The 22,524-nt window shown below is 35.9% G+C and overlaps 1 protein-coding gene across 4 annotated transcripts in view; it reads right to left on the reverse strand.

Moving 5' to 3' along the window:
* Positions 1 to 22,524, reverse strand: part of MGRN1 (mahogunin ring finger 1) — a 101,150-nt gene that overhangs the window by 56,289 nt on the left and 22,337 nt on the right. For all 4 annotated transcript variants that reach the window (XM_051964551.1, XM_051964544.1, XM_051964565.1 and 1 more), the window contains exons 2-4: positions 12,258 to 12,376; positions 9,837 to 9,925; positions 8,113 to 8,259 (exon numbers count right to left, since the gene is read on the reverse strand). In XM_051964551.1, coding sequence (XP_051820511.1) covers positions 8,113 to 8,259; positions 9,837 to 9,925; positions 12,258 to 12,376 — 355 coding nt within the window. The remainder of the gene's footprint in view (positions 1 to 8,112; positions 8,260 to 9,836; positions 9,926 to 12,257; positions 12,377 to 22,524) is intronic.

Genomic DNA, 22,524 nt, shown 5'->3' on the forward strand with positions numbered 1-22,524 from the left:
AGAAAAGATCTAGGAGGAGCATGGGCAATCTGGTAGTAATAGAGAGTTGGGAGTTTAAAAAAGGACTCAAGATTGTAACTGGGCCAATAGCCCAACCCTGAGTAATAACACCTGGACTATAAGGTGATCTGTGAGAATCTGTGACACCTAAAAGTCTGTGTGTAGAGGTCTTTGTGAACTTGAATAAGAAAAAAATCATACCTATGTTTTTAATACAATCAGTTTTGTATGTACAGTGAAACTTTGCCAGAGTAAATAATACCATAAACTCATGGCCCTGCTACTTGGTCATCTAGCCTCTCCTTAAAGGTCTTCAGAGATGGGGCACTCACAACTTGTAACTTCTCAAGACAGCTCTTTTCATTTTTGCACAGATCAGATTATTGCAGCTAAAATGTCTCCCTAAAACTTTCAACCCCCTTTGTGGTACAAAGCAGAACAAGTATTATTCTTCTTCCACACAACAACATTTCAAATAATTGAAGACAGCCATTATACCTTAAGTTTTCTCTTCTCTCTTTCCCTAAGTCTAAATATACCCAATCTCTTCAACAAACCATCACAAAGAAATGGTTCTGAGTCTCCTTACCATCCTGGCTGTTCAGTTTTAACTTCTGAGATGTTCTTTTCTAAACCAATTGTTATTTGGTATATTATAAAAGTTCAATGAAAGGATCAGCATGTTCCAGAACTGTTATTCATATTTCTTGCTCATATCAGATTTTCTAGAGCTTAACCTAATTTACCTAATTTAATACTTAATTTAATACCTAAATTAACGTAAGGAAAGAACATAGATACAAACTAAGTGCTGGGATATCCAAAAGCAAGAGCCAATGGAGGCAATTTAATAATTTTATATTAGCTAATACTAATAGCTAACATTTATAAAATGCTTATTATATATCAGGCAATGTGTTAAAGATTTCATAATTATTATCTACTTGGTCCTCACAATAACCTTGGAAGATATGTGCTATTTCATCCCCATTTTACAGATGAGGAAACTGAAAGAAACAAAATTGGGTGACTTACCCAGAGTCACACTGCTCCTAAGTGTCTGAAGCCCAGTGTTTTTATTCATTGCACCATCTTGCTCTTCTGTTTTTTAAAGTCTGAGTAAACCTTAAAGCATTTAACTATATAGTTATATGGAGAGCCAAATTGATGTACCATTACCTGCCATAAAAATCATGTCAGGGATGATGTACCAATATCTGCCATAAAAATCAGCTGAGAGGAAGGAAGTTAGCAGGGTAGTATTTGGTCAAACTGGTGGCCGTGGGGAACTGAGACAGAGGTACTGTTAAGGGTGGGTAAGTGTTTCATTAGCAGATATGCAAATTTTAGTAATTTTTGGCTTTAAAAAAAAAAAAAAACCCACAAAGCCAACCAACTGAAAAGAAAACAAAGGGTCAGCTCATTTGTAGACCCGTGAAGACATAAATGGACACAACAATGTGCTCAATCTCATAAGATGAAATATAAGAATGATAAATATAATGGAGATAAATGTAAAATCCTTTATTAAATTCAAAAATTAGCATAAAATAGAGGAAATGTGACTAGATATCAGATCATCTAAAAAAGAACTGGAGATTTTAGTGGATCACAAGCTTAATATGATTACACATTCAAAGCCAAAAAGGTCATTCGAGCTTTGCCTTCATTAAAGGAGATCTGATATTCAAACACAGGATAGTACAGAGGAATATTATATTCTATATTATATTCACTATATTCTGCCCTAATTCCATACCATGTCTACTATATAATATTCAGTTCTGGGTGCCAAATTTTAGGAAGATAGTATCTAAAAGTAGTCAATCAGAATAATTAAGGGCTTCATGATCAAGATCAGTTGAAGATACCAAGTATATGTAGATTGGTAAAAAAAATTTTTAGGAGGTACATGATAGTTGTTTTCAAGTATTTGAAGGGCTGTCACACAGAATAGTAATTACACTTGTTCTGCTTCACTCCAGAGGACAAAACTAGGAACAACGGATGGAAGGTGACAAAAGGAAATGCCTGGTTTGGATAGTAGATATTTCTACAAGTGAAAGAAGTGAGCAAGTAAGGTGAAGAGTTTGGGAGTCACACTCAATACTGAAACAAAGAATAAAAGATATAAAATTAGAATGAAAGTACTTAAAGAATAAATATGGTCTTCATCCAAAAAGACTTTATTGTGAGAAGTAGTTATTATTTCTCCCCAATAATTGAAAAGAATGTATTACAATTTCAGGAGATGTTGTAGCAGAAAGATAGTAGCCAAAGTAAAGTAAAGCCAAAGACTTAAGATTGATGTTAAAAATAGGAAAGGGCCAATTTAATAAAGGTCAAAATTTCAAGAACTGTTTCCCAATAGATGGAACAAAAATTCAAAGATAGCCAAAGTGATTTGGCAAGGGCAGGGAACAATGGACAAGGATAAATCTTCACATTTTCAAATGAAAATTTCATCTTATATTTCACTCCACAAAATGAAACCATTTCCTGAGAACTCCACTCTCATTCCCTTTCTTTTCACCCTATAACACCCAGATGCCTTCTGCCACTGTCTCCTCCATTTCTATTTCCATGAAGACATTACATTAAAAATAGCATTAGTGACTCCATTTTGTCTTATCTATCATTTTGTGAAGCCAAGTTTCAGCTTTTTTTGAAGTCATCTATTTTAGAAGAAGTCACAAGAGTATTCCTTCTGCCAAATGTCATTTGACTTAACAAATATCACAAAAATCACTCTTCTCTTTCATCCTCATGTCTCCAATCCTCTCCATCAATCACAAAACTATTCTGTTCTCTCTCAGATTTCCTCTACCAATAAGAGGGTGTCTCAATCCCTATAATCCTGCTTTTTTACACCTTCCAATTTGTATATTAACAGTGTAAAAAACTGGTCAATGTCCTTGGCTACTGACAGTCTTAGAGCTTTGTTTCTGTAACCACATGAATTGTTAAATACATTGTTATATGAATGTAATTACTTACTTTCTCTATTCCATTGTAATAAAGGCAGCCTTTAACCTTCCCAAGACAAAGCCTTCTACATTTGTCTTAGATCCCAACTCTTTCTGACTTTGGACTAACAACTCTGCTCTTTCTCTTATCTTCAATTTCTCCCTATCTACTACATGTTCTTTTCTCCACCATCCTTAGAAAACCCTCACTTTACTAACTATCCATACTAGCTATCATCCTTTCTGCAAACCACTTGAGAAAGCCATCTATACTCTATGACCTCCTTTTTTTTTTTAATCTTAACTTTCTGCAATCTGGCTTTAGATCTCATCATTCAATTGAAACTATCTCAATTGATAAATCTAATGTTCTTTTCTCCATGCTGATTCGTCCTTCTGGCATCTTCTCCTGCAAACACTGCTGTCTTTAGGTTTACATGACACTCTTCTTTCCTGGTTCTCTTTCCTATCTATCAAACCTCAATTTTCATTGTTGGTCCTTCCTTCAATCATGTCATACCCACTAAATTTGGACATCTCTCCCCCCAATTCTGTTCTGGGAAAAAGACTAAGGGAAATTAATATTATATTAATAACCAATTATTAATTTGTTATTAAACTTTTCCCTCCTATTTTTGTCAAGACCCCACTCCTGAAAAGGGCAATCTGTTTCTGAACAGCCTGAACCACAAATATGATCATTCCTTGCCCTTACAGCATCTGCTCATTAGCTAATTTGGGCTGCGACTCATCCTAATAGGACTCTGACTTTTGTTTACTCTTAAACTGAGGCCAAACTGAGCTGCTAGTCAAAGAAATGTGTGTGTCCTTTATTTCTTCATTGGGGTTTGGCTTGTGAAGGAGAATTAAACCAGAGAGAACCTGATTAGAGTACCCAAATTGTGAGAGGGGACTCAAACCTCATAACAATTGAGTTATGAGTTATGAGAATATGGCCAGGTCATATTCTCAGTGGACACTCCCTCATCCCCCCAACAATAATGGTCACTGGAAGGGCTGAACAGCTCTTAATCTACCTCCTTATTAAGTATCCATCAATTAGGGTTGCTGCTGTTCACTTGACAGGAGAGGGTACAATAATGTGCTTCCAGGAAGAGAGCAAAAGCATTTAAGATGATTCAAGATCTCCATCTTTGGTTATGGAGAGAAACCACTCATCATCAATCTACTGATTACTGACTAGCTTAGTTAATAAACTGATTATTAATACCTGGAAACTTATCTCTTGGAATTTTATTTGCAACAGTACCTAGTAATCTAAGAGCTCCTATGGGTTCAATTACCATCTCTTTGCAGATGATTCTCAGATTTATATATCCAGCCTTAATCTTTCTCCATTCCTACATCTTGTATATCTCTAACTACAATGTCTTACAGAAACTCCAAACTTAATATGTCTAAAACAAGCTCATTATCTTGCTCACCCCATACCCTCCTCTTTTCCATGTTTCTCTACTACTGTCAAAGGCACTATCATCCTTCAAGCTCAAAACCTCAGTATCTTCTGTGACTCCTCACTTGTTCTTATCCCTGATAAGCAATCAGTTGCCAAATCTTGTTTCAACATCTACAACATCTCTCAAATAGGTCTCCTCTTTACTGGCACAATTACCACTCTAGTTCAAGTCCTAATTATCTCACAATTGGGCTACTATAATATCTCTGATTGACCTCCCTGTCACAAGTCTCTAATCCCACACCAATCCATACTCATTCAGCTGCCAAAGTGATTATTTTCTAAAATACAGGTCAAAGGAAGACCAGTAAAGATGGCAGAGTAGGAAGAAACAATTACTCTAATAAAGAGAGCACCAGTTTGAGCTATGATCAGAACATCTAAGAAAAAATCATAGTGAGTCATTTTTCCAAATCAGATCAATAGCATAGAAGAAAGACTGAAGCTTGAGGACACTGGGAACAGGGAGCCTTCCAGCAAAAGGAATAAATTGAGGTCTATGGTTCTGTTTTATGGGAAGAGGCAGTCCAAGATTTCATAGGAATGCACCTGACACCATGCAGGACAAGAATAGGAGACAAATGGCAGCAGTGTAGAACTGTATCTCAAAGATGAGTTGCAGATCTAGTATAGACTGAGGAAGGGAATTGCACTCAGAGCAAGAAGTGGTCATGGGCTTCAAACTGTGGACTAGACAAGAAGCAAAAAGAGAAACATGCAGGAGTTGTGTACCTCTGACCTACGGGTAGAGGGGTTGGAAGGGGTAGGAGCCCTTAGTTTCAGCCCCCACCCAGTCTGAGACCTATAGCTGGATAATGAGGGCAAGGAGCTCTGACCAAGATGGATTCACTCTGAATCTTCAGAGCCTTCCAGCTAGCTAACAGAGAGCCAGAGCCTTTACCAGTCTTTAGAATTCCAAACAAGAGCAGGTCTATAATTATTGCCTACACTCAAATCTAAGTCAAAAGCTTGAAAAATAGGGCAACTAAATGGCACAGTAGATAGAACACCAGTCCTGAAGTCAGGAGGATCTGAGTTCAAATCTGTTCTCAGACACAATACTTCCTAACTGTGTGACCCTGGGCAAATCACTTAACCCCAATTGCTTCAGAAAAAAAAAAAAGCTTGAAAAATTCAAATTATTCAGGCAACAATGAGACTTCAACTTGGACCAAATCCTGTCAGGCATATTGATACTTACAGCTCCCTGGCTTGAGATGCCTCTGAAATCCTTGAAGAAAAAAAACACTTAATGTTCAGAGAAAGCAGCCCAAACTAAGTCCAAATAGTCTCTCCAAAAATGTGCAAAGCAGAACCTATCCCTAACACAAAGTATCAATTTAGGCATAAGACTAGAAAAATAAGTAAGAAAAAGACCCCAATTTAGGAATAACACTTGAAAAATAAGTAAAATGTTCCTATCATAAAAATCTACTATGGTGATTGGGATGCCCAAGACTTAAAGCTAAAAGAAAAGACAGCAAAACTCTTAAAAACTCAAAGGCAAATAAATGGACACAAGGTTCAACTAGAATTCCTGAAAGAAATCATTGAAGAATTAAAAATTAATTTGTAAATGAAATGAAAATGCTAAAAGAAAGGAATGAATTGGAAAAGAAATGAGCACCTCGGAAGAAAGACTTGGAAAGAGAATTAACAGGTTAGTACAAAAGGCTATAAGTTCAGATCAGACCATGACACTCCCCTGCTCAATAAAGTTCACTAGTTCCTCATTACCACCAAGATCAAATATAAATCCATTTGGCATTCAAAGCTCTTCATAATTTGGCCCCTCCTACCTTTCTATCCTCCTTACACCTTACAATCTTCCAGGCACTCTTATGACCTAGTTATACCAGACAACTTATAACTTCCAACACTACCTGATCTTTCTATCTGTACCTCTCTCTATACTAACAGTCCCATGTCAGGAATATTCTGTTCCTTCACCTCTATCTTTTAGTTTTCCTATCTTTCTTAAAGATTCAACTCAAATTCTACCTTTGCTGGAGGTCTTTTCCACTCCATGTATTCAGTCTGTATATATCTAGCCATAAATGTGTTATATCACCATTAGAATGTGTGCTCCTTGAAGGTTCAGGATCTTTTTTTTTTTTTTTTAATTTTCAATAGTATTTTATTTTCCAAAAGCATTTAAAAATAGTTTTCAATATTTGTTTTTGTAAGATTTTGTGTTCCAATTTTTTCTCCTTTCCTCCCCTGTTGTTCCCCTCCCCAAGACAGCAAGTAATCTGATACAGTTTAAATATGTGCAATGTGCAATTCTTTTAAACATATTTCCATTATTTGTCATGTGCAAAAAAAAAAAAAAAATCAGACCAAAAGGGAAAAAACATGAGAAAGCAAAAAACAACAAATAAAAAGCAAAAATACTATATTCTTCAATCCATATTCAGTCTCCATAGTTCTCTTTCTGGCCACAAGCGTGTTTTCCATTTGGGGTTTCTCTTTATGATCTTAATGCTTAGCACAGTGCTTTACATAAAACAAGTTTTTAATAAATTCTTGTTCATATGCCCAAAGGGTATAAAACTGTGTCTCTACTGGGTCTGTATCCCAAAGAGATCATAAAAGAACCTACATGTGTAAAAATATTTATAGCAGCACTTTTTGTAGTGGCAAGGAACTGGAAACTGAGTGGATATCTATCATCTGGAGAATGGCTGAATATGGTATATTAATATAATGGAATATTGCTGTTCTATAAGAAATGATGAGCAGGCTGATTTCAGAAAAGCCTGGAAAGATTGACATGCACTGAGGCTAAGTGAAGTAAGTATTACCAAGAGAACATTGTACACAGTAACAAGATTATGTGATGATCATCTGTGATGGATTTGGCTCTTTTCAATAATGTAGTACTTCAAGGCAATTCCTTGTGATGAAAAGTAGTTGTGCTTTTTTTCTCATTTCCCCCTTTTAATCTGATTTTTTCTGCACAGCATCATGAATATGGAAATATGTTTAGAAGAACTACATACGTTTAACTTATATGAGATTGCTTGCTGTCTTGGAGAGGGATGAAGGGAAGAGAGAAAGAAAAATTTGGAACATAATGTTTTGCAAAGGTGAATATTAAAAATTATCTTTGCATGTATTTGGAAAAATAAAATACCCTTTAAATAAATAAATTCTTCCTCATTGACTGGCTAGATTTAAATTAGAAATCTGAAAATTTTAACTGTCTGGGTCAGTCACAAGAAATCTCAAGAAAGGATTATAGAAAATATGAATTTGTTCTTGTTTCCCATACAACTCAAGAGAAAATATACTACAATTGGTTCCAGTTCTAGATTTAAAAGATAATGATAGAAATGCTAATCTAATGTGGCAGGCAAGGAAGAGTGACTAATTAGAGTGACTATCAGTTGCTTGCAAACTTAATCTAAGAAAGTATATAAATCTTCTTCTGCCTTGAATCTATATTTATTAAATAATTTTCTGATTTAAATTTCATTTCTCAAGTTGGTTCCCCTTATGGGAAAGGAATGTATCTTTAACCATGTCTAGCCCTGAAATTTGACAGCTGTCTTAAGACATCACCTCAGTTTTCTATTTTAGTATTTAAGCCCAGGAGGACTAATAGAACAATGAGAACAAGAGAGCTTTTAGTCCCTGAACACACACACAAGTCCAGCAGAGACTCACACTGCCATCCCATTCATGAACTCCTCCACTGCCTGGCAATATATTGTGATAGCCACTCGTGCATCAGCATCAAAAGTGAACTCCAAGCTATACATGACTCTTGGCTTCTCATTCTCTTCTGTTGGGCTGTCAGCATCATCTTTGTACCTAGACAAACAAGAGACAAAAGGAATAGCAAAGTTAAATCATTCAACAAACAGATTCTATCCCGAACAAGAAAACTTACCAAATTTAGAATTATCAAATTATCAGGATGCCAGGAAAAAGAAACCAAAACTTCACCCTGTAGTTACCATCCGATTCAAAAACAAACTGCATATTTCCTCCAAATAGATCTGTAGTCCACTTTTCATTCACTTGCTTCCCTTCCCTCAATGCCTGAAACATGCTCATATGAAAAGGAAATACATCATCCTGGATGATCTCTGAGCCAAAAGTCTCTTTCTAAATAGGTCTTCTCTCAAAGGCTGGCCTAAATGTAAGCTTGAATGTATGACACTGTTGAAGTCACATTATCTTTTGATAGATATCTATGTCTGAATTGGTGATACACTGGAACTAGATTATTGTCATCTACTTAAAGAAAACACACCTATCTAAAAAAATCTCCAGTTTGGCATTTATCATCCATTAAACTGAATTCCTTGGTGGGATAGAATTATCTTTTACTTTAATTGTGTCTACAAAGCTAGCATTCAGTTTAAAAAAAAAAAAAAGGGGGTCATTAGTTTAAACAATGAAGAGTAAGTCAGTCAATAAACATTTATTAAATGCTTACTGATTGATCTTCTCCTTACTAAGTAGTCAAGGGTAGACTCTATTTTGTGCCCATAAAATGGCTATATCTTTGTGAAGACTCTTCCAAGAGTGTAAATTTAGACGAATTTAGTTCTCTAAAAAGAACCAAAAAGGTCCAGAGCTATCAAAGAAATTCTTCTCCAAGCCTGTATAGTTTACAAGAGTTCAGATAACCTTTAGGCAAGCAGGTCTTAGGGCTTTCTTGATGGATTTTAACTTGGGTTATAAAATAGTTATGGTCATATCTGAAGTCTCAAGTAGATATAGGATTCTTGTGATTATTTTGCTGCAACCACATACAGCTCCAAACATATCCTGAGGTAAAAGTTATGGGATGACTTCATTGTCCAGAAGTGCTATTATTTACCCCAGAATAAAAAGAACAATTTTTTTCCCCACTTCAAAAAACAATCAGATCTTTGAGCTCTGACTGGATTTGACATTTTGATACACCACTCTCTTTTCAATGGACTCCTAATTCCTTTTTTCCTACTAAATCAAGCCCCTCCCTTTCCACCTTCCTTTCTCTCAAGAAATAAAAGTGCCTCCTTCTCAGCAGAGAGAAGCTTCTAGATACCATAAGTCTTCAAAACAACTAATTTGAGAGTTTCACATTAATGAATAAAAAACACTGTTCCCTCAAACAATCAGTGGAAATTGCATCTAGTTTTCAAAGCCTTCTGTTCAGCTCATATGAAAGAAAGGACAAAAAAAAAAATCATAATGGAATCATCAAGGAAATTGTTTATAGTCCCTTTAGACTCTGTCTTTTCTTTCTTCTGAACCATTTAGAATAGCAAGCCTTCTTCCATTTAGTAGAGAATCTGACCATACATTCACATAGCTCATACTTCATAAACACTGGGTTCAACTGTCTTTCTCACTACTGTCTTGTATTCAAAGAAGACAATGTTCAAAAGAATTACCTCACAAGTCGTAAGGAGTCTTTGCGAATATTCACCAAGCTTCTTAGGGTCTTCACAGGTTCATGGGGAGCAGGAGTCACATAGGGAAACTAGAAGACAAAAATCAAAACCAATCTGAAATAAGTATCTAAAGATACTGAATAGTGGGTAAATGCTATGCTGGACTATCCTCAAAAACAAGTGTACAAGTCTCACTGCACCTAGCCAAAGTCAAATCTAGATATAATCAGCTCAATCATAATGATGAGGGGAGCCCCGAAACTCTCTCTCACTCTCTCTCTTGGATTTTGGGGAGAAAGTTTGGGAACTCCCTCAGAGAAGCTCTCTCCTGAGAGACCCGCTCCATGGAATCAAAATGAAGTCATTCTGTTATCTAGGTGGGGCTAAGATTAGCCCAGAGACTCATTCAATTCCAAGATTTTCTCTGATTCCAGCTCAAATCACACCCAGTCCCCATCAAGAGCTGCTAGCCTAGGCTTCTATAATAAAATGAGCCAACTTGAAGTTCTTTCTTACTTATTTCCTTAACAAGACTTTATACCTCTCTGTTGGGATTTCTCTGCTAGAAATTCTCTATTTCTCTGCCAGGACTCCTCCACTAGAAACTTTACCTTTCCACCAAGGAATTCAGTCTTTCTATTCATGCATAGCAAAGGCTAACTTTCCAATGCCAATAATAAACTTCTTTTACCAGTCTAGCTTTTCGGGTTCGTAAATCCTTTTATGAAGGATCTCTGTGCCTCCCACAACTCCCTAACCTGCCGAATCTAGGGGGATTTAGGGGAGCCAGACCTCTTCATTTAACTCCCTGACCACCAGGAACCCTAAATCTCATCAATACGACTCTTGGGAAGGAACTTCAGTGTATAACACATAATACAACAATTTAGTATTTTGTACTTTCCATCTGGTCATCAATACCATATTCTACCAAGAATCCAGAGAGTAAAGGATTATCTTACAGATGAAAAAATGGAAGGAAAAAAACAAAGTAGTTACATAAGACTTAGAATTAAAAATTATCAAATCCCATTCCCATACTCAATTCTTAAAGATGGACTCCCTTGGCATTTTGCCCTCTTTAAAATTATACAGTTACTGAAGTCCTGGAAATATGTGACTTTTTCATTATTTTCCTTATTTTGTTCTTCATTTTCAAAAATTTATTTTCACCCTTCTGAAGAAACAATAGATCTTCCTTCCAAAATGTTCAAACACCATAAAGTTTACAGAATAATTTAGGCCAAGGATTATAGCAGTATTCTAAATTTCAAAGAAATTTAGATAACAAGCAAAAGTTATTCCAGCAGAATAAAGTATGTTACTCTTAACAAGCCTTGAAGTCAGAAAAGAAAGCTTTGAACATGAGAGTGATCTCAGTGAAAGCTCTTTCCTTTATTCAAATTCTCTTTTAATCATAAAAATTAGTCAATCAATTAATTAATATTTATTAAACACCTACTATGTGCTAAGCACTGGGTATATAAAAAAGGCAAAAATTAGTCCCTGATCTCTGTTGGACTTGAGAGAAGACCATCATTTTTGCAGCTAACCCTTTAGCCTTTTACCCCATCCCATTCCTTCTGATATAATAGTTCAATGTGGTCAGTGAGTCAATAACTATTCATTAAATACCTACTATGTGCCAGGCATAAGAGATACAAAGAAAGACAAAAAATAGCTCCTAACCTTGAAGAACTCACCATCCAATGGGGAAGATAACAAGCAAACAATTTATGTACAAACAAGCTACATACAGAACAAATAGGAAGTAACTGAATTAAACACTAGAATTGAGAGGGATGTGAAAAAGCTTCCTGTATACAGGGGGATTTTTTCTGAGACTTGAAGAAAACCAGGATGCAGAGATGAGGAAGGAAAGCATTCCAAGCATGCAGGAGAGACAGTGAAAATTCTCAGAGCTTAGAGATGAAGTGTCAGCAAGGAAGGTAGTGTCACTGGATTGAAGAATACATAAGTGGGTATAAAATGTAAGAAGTCTGGAAAGGTGAGGGGAAGAAAGGTTATAAAGGGTTTTGAATGCCAGAGATTTGACATTTCATCCTGGATGTGATACTGAAGCTTATTAAATCTTTATTATTATTTATTAAATTAATTGAATTATTTATTAAATTATTAGTTTATTAAATGGGGGATGTCATAATTGAATCCATGAAAGAAGGAGGCAGATATCAATTTACTTCAATTTCACTGGTTAATTATGAGGCATCTGGAAACTCAGGGAACTTACTAAGCCACTGTAAAAGACAGTTATAACAACCTACTTTCATGCCAAGAAGCCAAGACTTATCTCCAACAATTTTCATTACAATAGAATTCTATGTGCACTAATATATGAAATCTTAAAAGACAAACCAGCCCCCTAAACTCGGTAATGTCGTCCCAAAGTCAAGGACTTACCTGTACTGGTCTGTTGCCTAGGAAGTTCAGATCCATGTTCTCTCCAAAGAGGTAACCCTCAGGGTGAGGGGTGTCGAATTTCTCACCTCCCATGAAAAAGTGGGTGGCAAAATAGTTTCCTAAAAAAGACAAAAACACAACTTCAGATCATGCAAGTCATAGAGAATGACAGGAATGTATCAGAGATAAAATAAGCCCAACCCAAAGTCCAAAAAACTTTGGGAGAACATAGACAATGAACAACTTCTCTAGAGTGGCTGCTTCTTTAGTCCCTTCTGACAACCTCCTCCTTTTTCTCTTTCTTTCATGACCAGTAAAGAAGGAATTGAATAGGGTAAAAAATTATTTTCTTATTGGTGGAATTGTGAATACATCCAACCATTCTGGAGAGCAATTTGGAACTATGCTCAAAAAGTTATCAAACTGTGCATACCCTTTGATCCAGCAGTGTTACTACTGGGCTTATATCCCAAAGAGATCATAAAGGGAAAGGGATCTGTATGTGCACAAATGTTTGTGGCAACCCTTTTTGTAGTGGCAAGAAACTGGAAACTGAGTGGATGCCCATCAGTTGGAGAATGGCTGAATAAATTATGGTATATGAATGTTATGGAATATTATTGTTCTGTAAGGAATGACCAGCAGGATGATTTCAAAGAGGCCTGGAGAGACTTACAAAAACTGATGCTAAGTGAAATAAGCAGAACCAGGAGATCATTATACACAGCAACAACAAGATTACATGATCAATTCTGATGGACGTGGCTCTCTTCAATAATGAAATGTTTCAAACCATTTCCAACTTTCAGTGATGTAGAGAGCCATCTACACTCAGAGAGAGGACTGGGGGAACTGAATGGTTCCCACACTGTTGTGTATTCACAACATAGCATTTTCACTCTTTTTGTTGTTGGTTGCTTGCATTTTATTCTGCTTTTGCTTTTTTTTTTTTAAACTGGTTTGATTTGATTTTTCTTGTGCAGCACAATAATTGTAGAAATATATATGTATATATTGGATTTAATATATATTTCTACCATGTTTAACAGATACTGGACTATTTGCCATCTAGGGGAGAGTGTAGGAGAAGGGAAGGAAAACTGGAACACAAGGTTTTGCAAGGACTAATCTTAAAGAAATTTCAATGCATATGTTTTGAAAAATAAAAAGCTTTAATAAAAAAAAGAATAAATAGAGGAAAGGAGAGAGAATAGGACAAACAGAAAGTAGGATGGATGGAAGTATGTAGTAATCATAAATTATACATATACTTTAACATATTTAACATATATTGGTCTACCTGCCATCTAGGGGAGAGGGTGGGGGGAAAGAGGGGAAAAGTTGGAACAGAAGGTTTTGTAAGGGTCAGTGCTGAAAAATTACCCATGCATATATCTTGTAAATAAAAAGCTATCATAAAAAAAAGTTTCTTTTGTAAAGACATCATTTCTCAAATATATAGAGACCTGAGTCATATTTGTAAAAATGAGAACCATTCCTCAATTGATAAATGGTCAAAAGATATGAATAGATAGTTGTCAGACAAAATAATCAAAACTCTTCATAGTCAGATGAAAAAAATGCTCTAAATCATTATTGATTAAAGAAATGAAAATTAAAACAATGCTGAACTACCACCCCTACCTATCAAATTGGCTAATATGACAGAAAAGGAAAATGACAAACATTGGAAGGGATGTGAAACTATGCCAAAAGTATCATAAAAGTATGCATACCCTTTGATCTAATAATACCACTATGAAAGCTGTATCCAAAAGAGAAAACACAAAAAGGAAAGTGACCTATATACACAAAAATATTTATGGCAGCTTTTTTAATTGTGGCAAAGAATTGGAAATTCGGGAGATGGCCATAAATTGAGGAATGGCTGAGATAACTTGTTTGATATGATTATGATAAAATACTATAATGCTATATGAAATGATGAGCAGGATACTCTCAGAAAAACCTGTAAAGAGTTACATGAACTGTTGCAAAGTGGAATGAGCACAACAAGGAGAACACTATACAGTAACAGCAATATTATATTATATCAATTGTGAATGGCTTGGCCCTTCTCAGGCATAACAATGTTTTAAGACAATTCTGAAAGACTTATGATGAAAAATGTTGTTCATCTAGAGCAAAAGAACTGAAAGAGTCTGAATACAGACCAAAGCATGCTTTTTAAAAATATTTTCCTGGATTTTTTGTCTGTCTCTTTCACAAAATGACTAACATGAATATATATTTCATATTATTGCACATAAAATCTATATTGAATTGCTTACTTTAAGGGAGAAGAAGAGAATTTGGAAATCAAAAAATGTTTTGAATAATTGTTAGAAATTGTTTTTACATATAATTGGGGGAAAATAAAACATTAAATTTAAACAAAAAACAATTCACAGAAGAAAAGCCAATTACACAATTGCAGAAATTAAGTTACCTAAGAAAAATTGTAATGAAAATATGAATATTCAATTTTAGTCTTTTTTTTCCCTAAGCCAGAAAACTTCTGATCGAAATCATTAATTACCCACATATGTAGAGGGCAGAAATGATTCTTGGTTCCTGCTGTCAAAACGTCATCAATCATTTCCTGATATTCTTAGATACTGATTTTTTTTTTAAATTTTTCCTCTAAAGATGTCTGTTCAGTACTTTTTAATATATTTTGTATTAGTACATTTAGCATAGCCACTTAAGTACACAGTCTGCCTAACTTACAGATCTACAAGTCACAACAAATTTACAAGGGAGGCTTGGAACCAAAGAACAATTTAAATTGGCTAAAGATCAGACTGTCTATAGACTGTTACTATCACCTTTTTTGGCTTTCTGCCTTTGCTGATTCAGATGTTGTGGCTTGATTTAGCTCAAGAAAAATGTCTAAGCAACCTTTTTATGGAGAAAGGGGGTGGGCAGTACCTGGAAGTCAGACATACTCAATAAAAATAATAATTTACATTTATATAGCACTTTATGGTTTGCAAACCACTTTACCTATACCATCTCATTTTATCCTCATAATCACCCTTATGAAAAAGATGCTATTATCCTCCTCTAAATTATTTCATGTCAGATTTTTCAGGCCTGAATGTCTAGGGGTTCATGATGGCTGGGACAACCCTGGGCAGGGAAAAATACAAGACTATTTCTTCAAGAATCACCAGGCCCATTTTCTCTCTAGGACACCATATTATTTTCTTTTCTTTTTTTTTTTTTTAATAACTTTTAATTGATAGAACCCATGTCAGGGTAATTTTTTACAACATTATCCCTTGTACTCACTTCTGTTCCCATTTTTCTCCTCCCTTCCTCCATCCCCTCCCCTGGTCCTATATATGTTAAATATGTTGCAGTATATCCTAGATACCATGTATGTATGCAGAACCGAACAGTTCTCTAGTTGCACAGGGAGAATTGGATTCAGAAGATAGAAATAACCTGGGAAGAAAAACAAAAATGCAAACATTTTACATTCATTTCCCAGTGTTCTTTCTTTGGGTGTAGCTGCTTCTGTCCATCATTGATCAACTGAAACTGAGTTAGATCTTCTCTTTGTCAAAGAAATCCACTTCCATCAGAATACATCCTCATACAGTATCGTTGTTGAAGTATATAATGATCTCCTGGTTCTGCTCATTTCACTTAGCATCAGTTCATGTAAGTCGCTCCAAGCCTCTCTGTATTCATCCTGCTGGTCATTTCTTACAGAACAAAAATATTCCATAACATTCATATACCACAATTTACCCAGCCATTCTCCAATTGATGGGCATCCATTCAGTTTCCAGTTTCTAGCCGCTACAAACAGGGCCGCCACAAACATTTTGGCACATACAGGTCCCTTTCCCTTCTTTAGTATCTCTTTGAGGTATAAACCCAGTAGTAGCACTGATGGATCAAAGGGTATGCACAGTTTGATAACTTTTTGGGCATAATTCCAGATTGCTCTCCAGAATGGTTGGATTAGTTCACAACTCCACCAACAATGCATCAGTGTCCCAGTTTTCCTGCATCTCCTCCAACATTCATCATTATTTTTTCCTGTCCTCTTAGCCAATCTGACAGGACACCATATTCTTTTCACACTTTCAATTCTTTTAACCTTTGTCTGTAATGTCCTGATTACCTTTCTGGAGGTCTTGGGACTAGTCTTGGTTTCAGCAGAATAATTACCACAAGAATAGTCAGGAATAAAGTCCAATATCTTTATTATCTCCTTCACAGTCGTCTGCTTAGCCTAGCGCCCGGCTAGCTTTCTGGAGGGCTAGCCTTTAGATGGGCCTTGGTCTCAGTGAGAAATGAAGGAGGACAGGCCAGCCACCACATGGTGGGAGATGGAATGTCTCTCTCCCAGTCCTTGTTGGCTCTTATATATTGGCTCTTATATACTCTATTATAAGTACATCATCATAGATATCAAACTTGTAGAATAGGTGTCAACTTGTAGAATTATACTAAGTACTAAGTACATGTAAACTAGAGAATCATTATCTTAATTCCACTGAGTTAATACCTTGTTGTAAGATTAAATCAATCATGCTGAACTAGAGAACTATTAATCACCATACTAAACTAGATAACCATTGTCTTATCAATTCCACTGAGTTAACATCTTCTTTCAAGTATACTTCTCCAGAGTTCTGCTCTTTACACTTGTCTTATTACTTGCCAAACTCCAACCCTAAACTTCTCTAGACATCTGCTTTTCCTGCACTTGATCAGGGCCATAAAAATCTATGTTTTGATGTCTAGCTTCAATTTGTTCATTCTCTAAGAATCTTTTTAGTCCTCCTTAATTCTATTTTCATTCTCCACAGGGACTAGTCTTAATTATCTGACTTCATACACTGCATTCCTCCCACCCTCTTAGATGAGAACCTCACCTCATACATTATTGAAAAATAAGGTTCCATCTGGTTATATGAAAATCCCTTAGCAGCAACCCTTCCTTTGTTCCATTCTGTGTATGTTTGCTCCCATCTCCAGTAGACTGCCCTCTCAATTATCATTACCTATTCTTAAGTCTCTCCTTATCTACTGGTTTTTTCCTTCTTTGCTGCCCACAAGTATTTCTAAGTCTTCCTTATCTTTAAAAAAAAACAAACCCAAAACCTTCATTAGACCTCACCATCCCCTCAAACTATCACCTAGTCTTCCTCTTCACTTTCTCAGTCAAAGTTCCAAAAAGAGCTGTTCTGTGCTGGATGTTCCCACTTCTTTTCCTCTCATTCATCATTCAAGCTTCTGACTTTATGACTCAATTGAAGTTACATTTTCCTAATTACCAAATGATCTAACTGCCAATTCCGATGGTTTTTTAGTCCTCATATTTCTTGTCTTCTCCACAGCATTTGGTACTGTTGACCCATCTCTTCTTGGATACCCACTTTTCTCTGGTTTTAATGATACTACTCTCCAGGTTCTTCTGTTACCTATCTTAATGCTCTTTCTCAGTCTCAACTGCCATCCATATTATGCCCCCTAAGGGTGTGTGTGTGTGTGTGTGTGTGTGTGTGTGTGTGTATACATATTCTAAAGCTCTGTACTGGATCTCTTCTCTCTCTACACTTTCTCATCTCAGCTCTTTTGGGTTTAATGATCATCTCCATGCAAATAAGTCTCATCTTTATATTCAGACTCAGCTTCTTTTCTTAATATTAGTTCCCCCATCACTGAATGAATATGTAACATTTCAAACGGGATGTTTTATAAGTATCTCAAAACTATTATTTTTCTCCTAAAACTTTTCCTAATTTCTTTTCTGTTCAGGTCACTATCACCCTTCCAAGTCTTCTGGTTCACAACTACAATTCTACACTTTTTTTGGTTGTTGTTTGCATGCTTTTCTTTCTCATGGTTTTTTTCCTTACTCTGGTCTTATTTTTCTTGTACTACATGACAAACAAGGAGATATGCTTAAGAGGACTGTACATATTTAACCTATATCATATTACTTGCTGTAATATGAGGGGAGATAAAAAAGAAAAGGTGGAAAATCTGCAACACAAAGTGGTACAAAATTGAATGTTGAAAACTTTTTATATGTATTTGAAAAAATAAAATACTATTAAGAAAAAAAGATACTGTAAAATCACTGAGGTTCCCATTTTTCTCCCACACTCCTTGACAAGAATATAAACTTTTTGAGAGCAGATTACATTGATTTCATTCTACCCCCAAGCACCCAACACAATCCTAGCATGCCTGTAGATTTTAAGTTAATGTTTGCTGACAAATTAATTGACATAAAGTGGAAACCGCCATTAAACATCTATTCACTTCGCAAATAAAGTAGAATACTAAAATTTCAATTCAGTAGTGTTATGTAAATCTTCCTCCTCCCAATCTCTTATTTCTAAATGCTAATAACTAGACCCAGGGAATTTGAAAACAGCAGTTTTTAGTGAGAAGTAGAATCAGAAAATCTGTTTTAAAAATTTTGAAAACTAGCTTTTGTAACTTAATAACATCTTACTTATCTAGAGTAAAGCTACTCTGAAATTTCACCTATCTAAAATGGTTAAAATTATAAAATATTTGTTTAAAGCTATATTTAAAAAAAAAATAGATATTTGGAACTTCTAGTCCTCAAGGGTTCCAAGTAGTCATGGCTGTTAACAATATTTGGAGGGGGGGAGGGGGAGGAACTCAGACAATTAAAAATGTCACTCCTCTCTGATGTCTGGCCCTGATCTATTCTTCCCATACTTTCCATTGTTGAAGGGAGGAAAAAAAAAAAAGCTCAGCTGTTACTGGAAGATTTTCATAAATTGTAAGTCACTCTCTAAGTGTGAGTTACTATTATTAAAAGTAGCTGGTTTGAGTTGAGAGGCAGACAAGCCAGATGCCGTCCTAGGCTCTACTAAAACATATTATTTCATCTGACTGACATTCTAGGAGTTATTTCAACTAAAACCCTGCCATTTAGTTCAATCTCCTCAGAGATGGGCTATCAACTGTTTGTTTGGCTTGGTTTTTGATTAGCCTCTTACTCTTTACCTCTAGGACATGAGTACTGGTAGCAGAAAACTAAAAAGTTCAACAAGTCATTTTATTCATTATATATTCCTGTTTCATTGACTGGTCTCTAGTATGTACTTTCTGAGTTCTGGTAAATGATTTATTCATTCAATTAATACTTATTAAAAGCCTACTATATGCAAGGCAATTGTGCTATTAGGGAATTTAGAAAGATAAATAATATACAAATACTGCCCTCAAGAAGTTGATGATCTCTTAGGGGAATTCATTTCTTACTTAGCCATACCACATATCTATAATAAATTCCAGCCTTATCCAGACATCAATTATCCTCTGAAAGAGTAATACCTGTATCCAGAGGAATATAATAGCCTAATAATTCTCATATCCTAAGAAGCCAGTCTTTGGGGGGCATTCCTAATGAACCCTTACCCACAGGATTATCTACTTCCTCCTCCTCCCAATTCAGCCTATGAACAAGTAAAAATATGGGTCATAATGTCTAACCTCTTAACCTCCACCTTCCCCCTCCAGCATTTCTGGCGTGACTAAAGGGAGATCCAACACCTCTTCTAAAGCAGGGCTTCTTAAACTTTTTCCATTGAACATCTTTTCCTCCAAGAAATTTTTATATAATCCCAGCTTTATAGGTATATAAAACAGGTATACAAATCACTCATTTAGTGATAATAAATCATAATTTCACAACTCCCACATTCATTTATGAGACTTCATATGGAGTCAAGAACCACGATTTAAGAAGTTGGGTTCTAAAGAACAAAGACTATAAAACAGTATATCCCTGGCACATAGTAAATGCCTAACAAATACCTTTTTTTTTTTTAAAACTAATTGACCTATAAGCAGGGCAGTAAGTATGTGATGGAGGAGCAGAGTGGAGGAATATAGAGAGAATATTCCTAATCCAACTATCCAGTAGTAGATTTCTCTCTACCAGTGCATCTCCCTAGTCATTATACTGAGGAATACTGGTACAGTAAAAGGAAAATAGGTCATGGTAAAGAAGGGACCCCAAAATTCTCTAAAATTCCTTGAAGAACAAATTCTCCTTGAATTCTGCCACTGTGGGGACCCCACCAGAGGACAAGCAGCTTCATTCTGTAGTCTGGGTGGGACTGGTTAAGTTCAGGAGTTGGAGATATCAACCCTATTGAATTAAAAAGACTCATTCAATTCAAATTCCAGCTCAAGCTGAAATCCAGCTTGTAGATAAAAAGGGCCAACTTGGAACTTCACCCACTAGCCCAGCCCTCATGGAGCTGGGTTGGAATGTAGCCAAAGACTTCCTTATAAAAATGGCAATTAAAAACTCATTTCTTTGCAGAGGACCTAACATGCCAGGCTATGCCATGTTATGCCAAGGAAGCCTCTACCCACTGGAATAATATTATCTTCCGGCGTTACCCTCTCTTTAATCTCACCTATTTCCCTAATGAGACTTATGCCCTTCTGTAGGGATCTCTCTATTAGAAGCTTTACTTCTCTGTCAGACTTTGCCTCTAAAGAATTCAGCCTTTCTATTCTTGCATAGTCAAGGCTGACTTCCCAATGCCAATAATAAATCTTTTTTATCAGTCTAGCCTTTTTGGGTTTGTAAATTCCTTTACAGAGAACCTCTGCGCCACCAGAAGGGAGTCCCCAAAACTCCCTACTCTTGTGCTGAATACCAAGGGGGTATAGGCAAGCCAAACCTCTCCATTTAGTTCTCTGAACCCCAAACCTGCCACTAGACCTTATCATTTAACTCCCTGACCACCAGAAACCCTAATCTCATTTTGGTTCCCTAAATTTAGACCTCATCATTTGGTTCCCTGAAAGGGAACCCCAAAATCTAAACCTTATCAATGACTTGTTTGAACACTGCAAATTTAGGTAGAATTCCTTGAGAGGGGGAAAAAAAGCTAGTACTAGAACCTGTTCTGGGTATTTCCTGAATATATACAATATCTTCAACTTAATCTAGAAGGTGTACAACTTTAATCATATTTGAGTCACATTAGTTTGATTTTTTATTTAAACGTATCTTATGGGTGAATCCTCCTATAATGCCAAAAATCAATTTCTAACTGATCATTCTGTATAAATCCAAATTCTGATAACATCATTTTGGTTTAAGTAGTTTACACCTGTAACTTATTGCAAATAAAACTGATTTTACTCACCTACTCATCTCTATGTTTAGACATAGTTAAGAAGAGAGGAAGAAAAGCTTAAGAAAAAGATCATGGGATAAGGCTGCCACAGACTTGAGCCTCCCACTTGGATTCCTTGGTGCTGTAGTAAATGTAGATACTCCCCAGAATCTTGGTCTTAAACTTGGGGGACATCTCTGTCACATCAAAAGCAGCACAGGAACCAAAGCAGGGTAGGGGTTCAGCCTAGGCTATACCAGCAGTGTGACCTTAGGTAAGTCACTTAACATTTCAAAGCCCTAAAGCACCAAAGACTACCAAATAAGGGGTGGGGAGAAGAGTTAGGAGTTTCCCACCTGCAGCTTTCCAAACAAAAGAAATCCCAGCTCCAGACCCAAAATTAAAATCACTCTTATAGGCTAACAATAGATCCCAAGTTTATTAATCTCAATCTTCAAAATGAAGGCTTTGAGTCAATAGCTAGTCTAAGAGGCAGCATCATAAACTGTGCCAGGCTCTGTAAACAAAGGCCTAGCCATGAATCACAAAACAATACTGTGGGGAAGGGGGAGAAGAAGCATAGAATGGAATGCTCTTTTGACACTGGTCTTTGTGGTCACAAATAGAAAAGAGGCAGTAATGTCCTTTCATAAAAATAAAGAACACAAGTTTATGTAAGCACATTAGACTATACAAAAAGACATTTCTAACCAAAACAGCTAATGAGAAACTTAGAAATGATCCTATAGTTTATGATTTGATCTAATTAGATATGGAATTTGTTCTGAAAATCACAGCTGAATAATAATTCTAATTCCAATGCTACCAGAAAATCATGCTGTTGTGATTTGAAAGAATTAGAAAATCAATGGCTAAGAAAATCTGCAGCTCAGAATGCTACTCCTTCCCATTCAATAATTCTCCTGATGTATCTTGAAAATATTTAACTTACATATTTTCAACTGGCCTGGATAATAATTTTTTTTTAAATAATAATCATGAAGATTTTTGCTGAATCCTTTCCAGGACTAAACCTGCTATGAGGCAATTTCCACCTCATATTGTCTTTCCCCAATGTCTCCTTCCTGCTGGTTAATTATGAGTTCACGAAATAGTATAAT

Source organism: Antechinus flavipes, chromosome 1, assembly GCF_016432865.1.
Source record: "Antechinus flavipes isolate AdamAnt ecotype Samford, QLD, Australia chromosome 1, AdamAnt_v2, whole genome shotgun sequence".
Taxonomy (NCBI): Eukaryota; Metazoa; Chordata; class Mammalia; order Dasyuromorphia; family Dasyuridae; genus Antechinus; species Antechinus flavipes.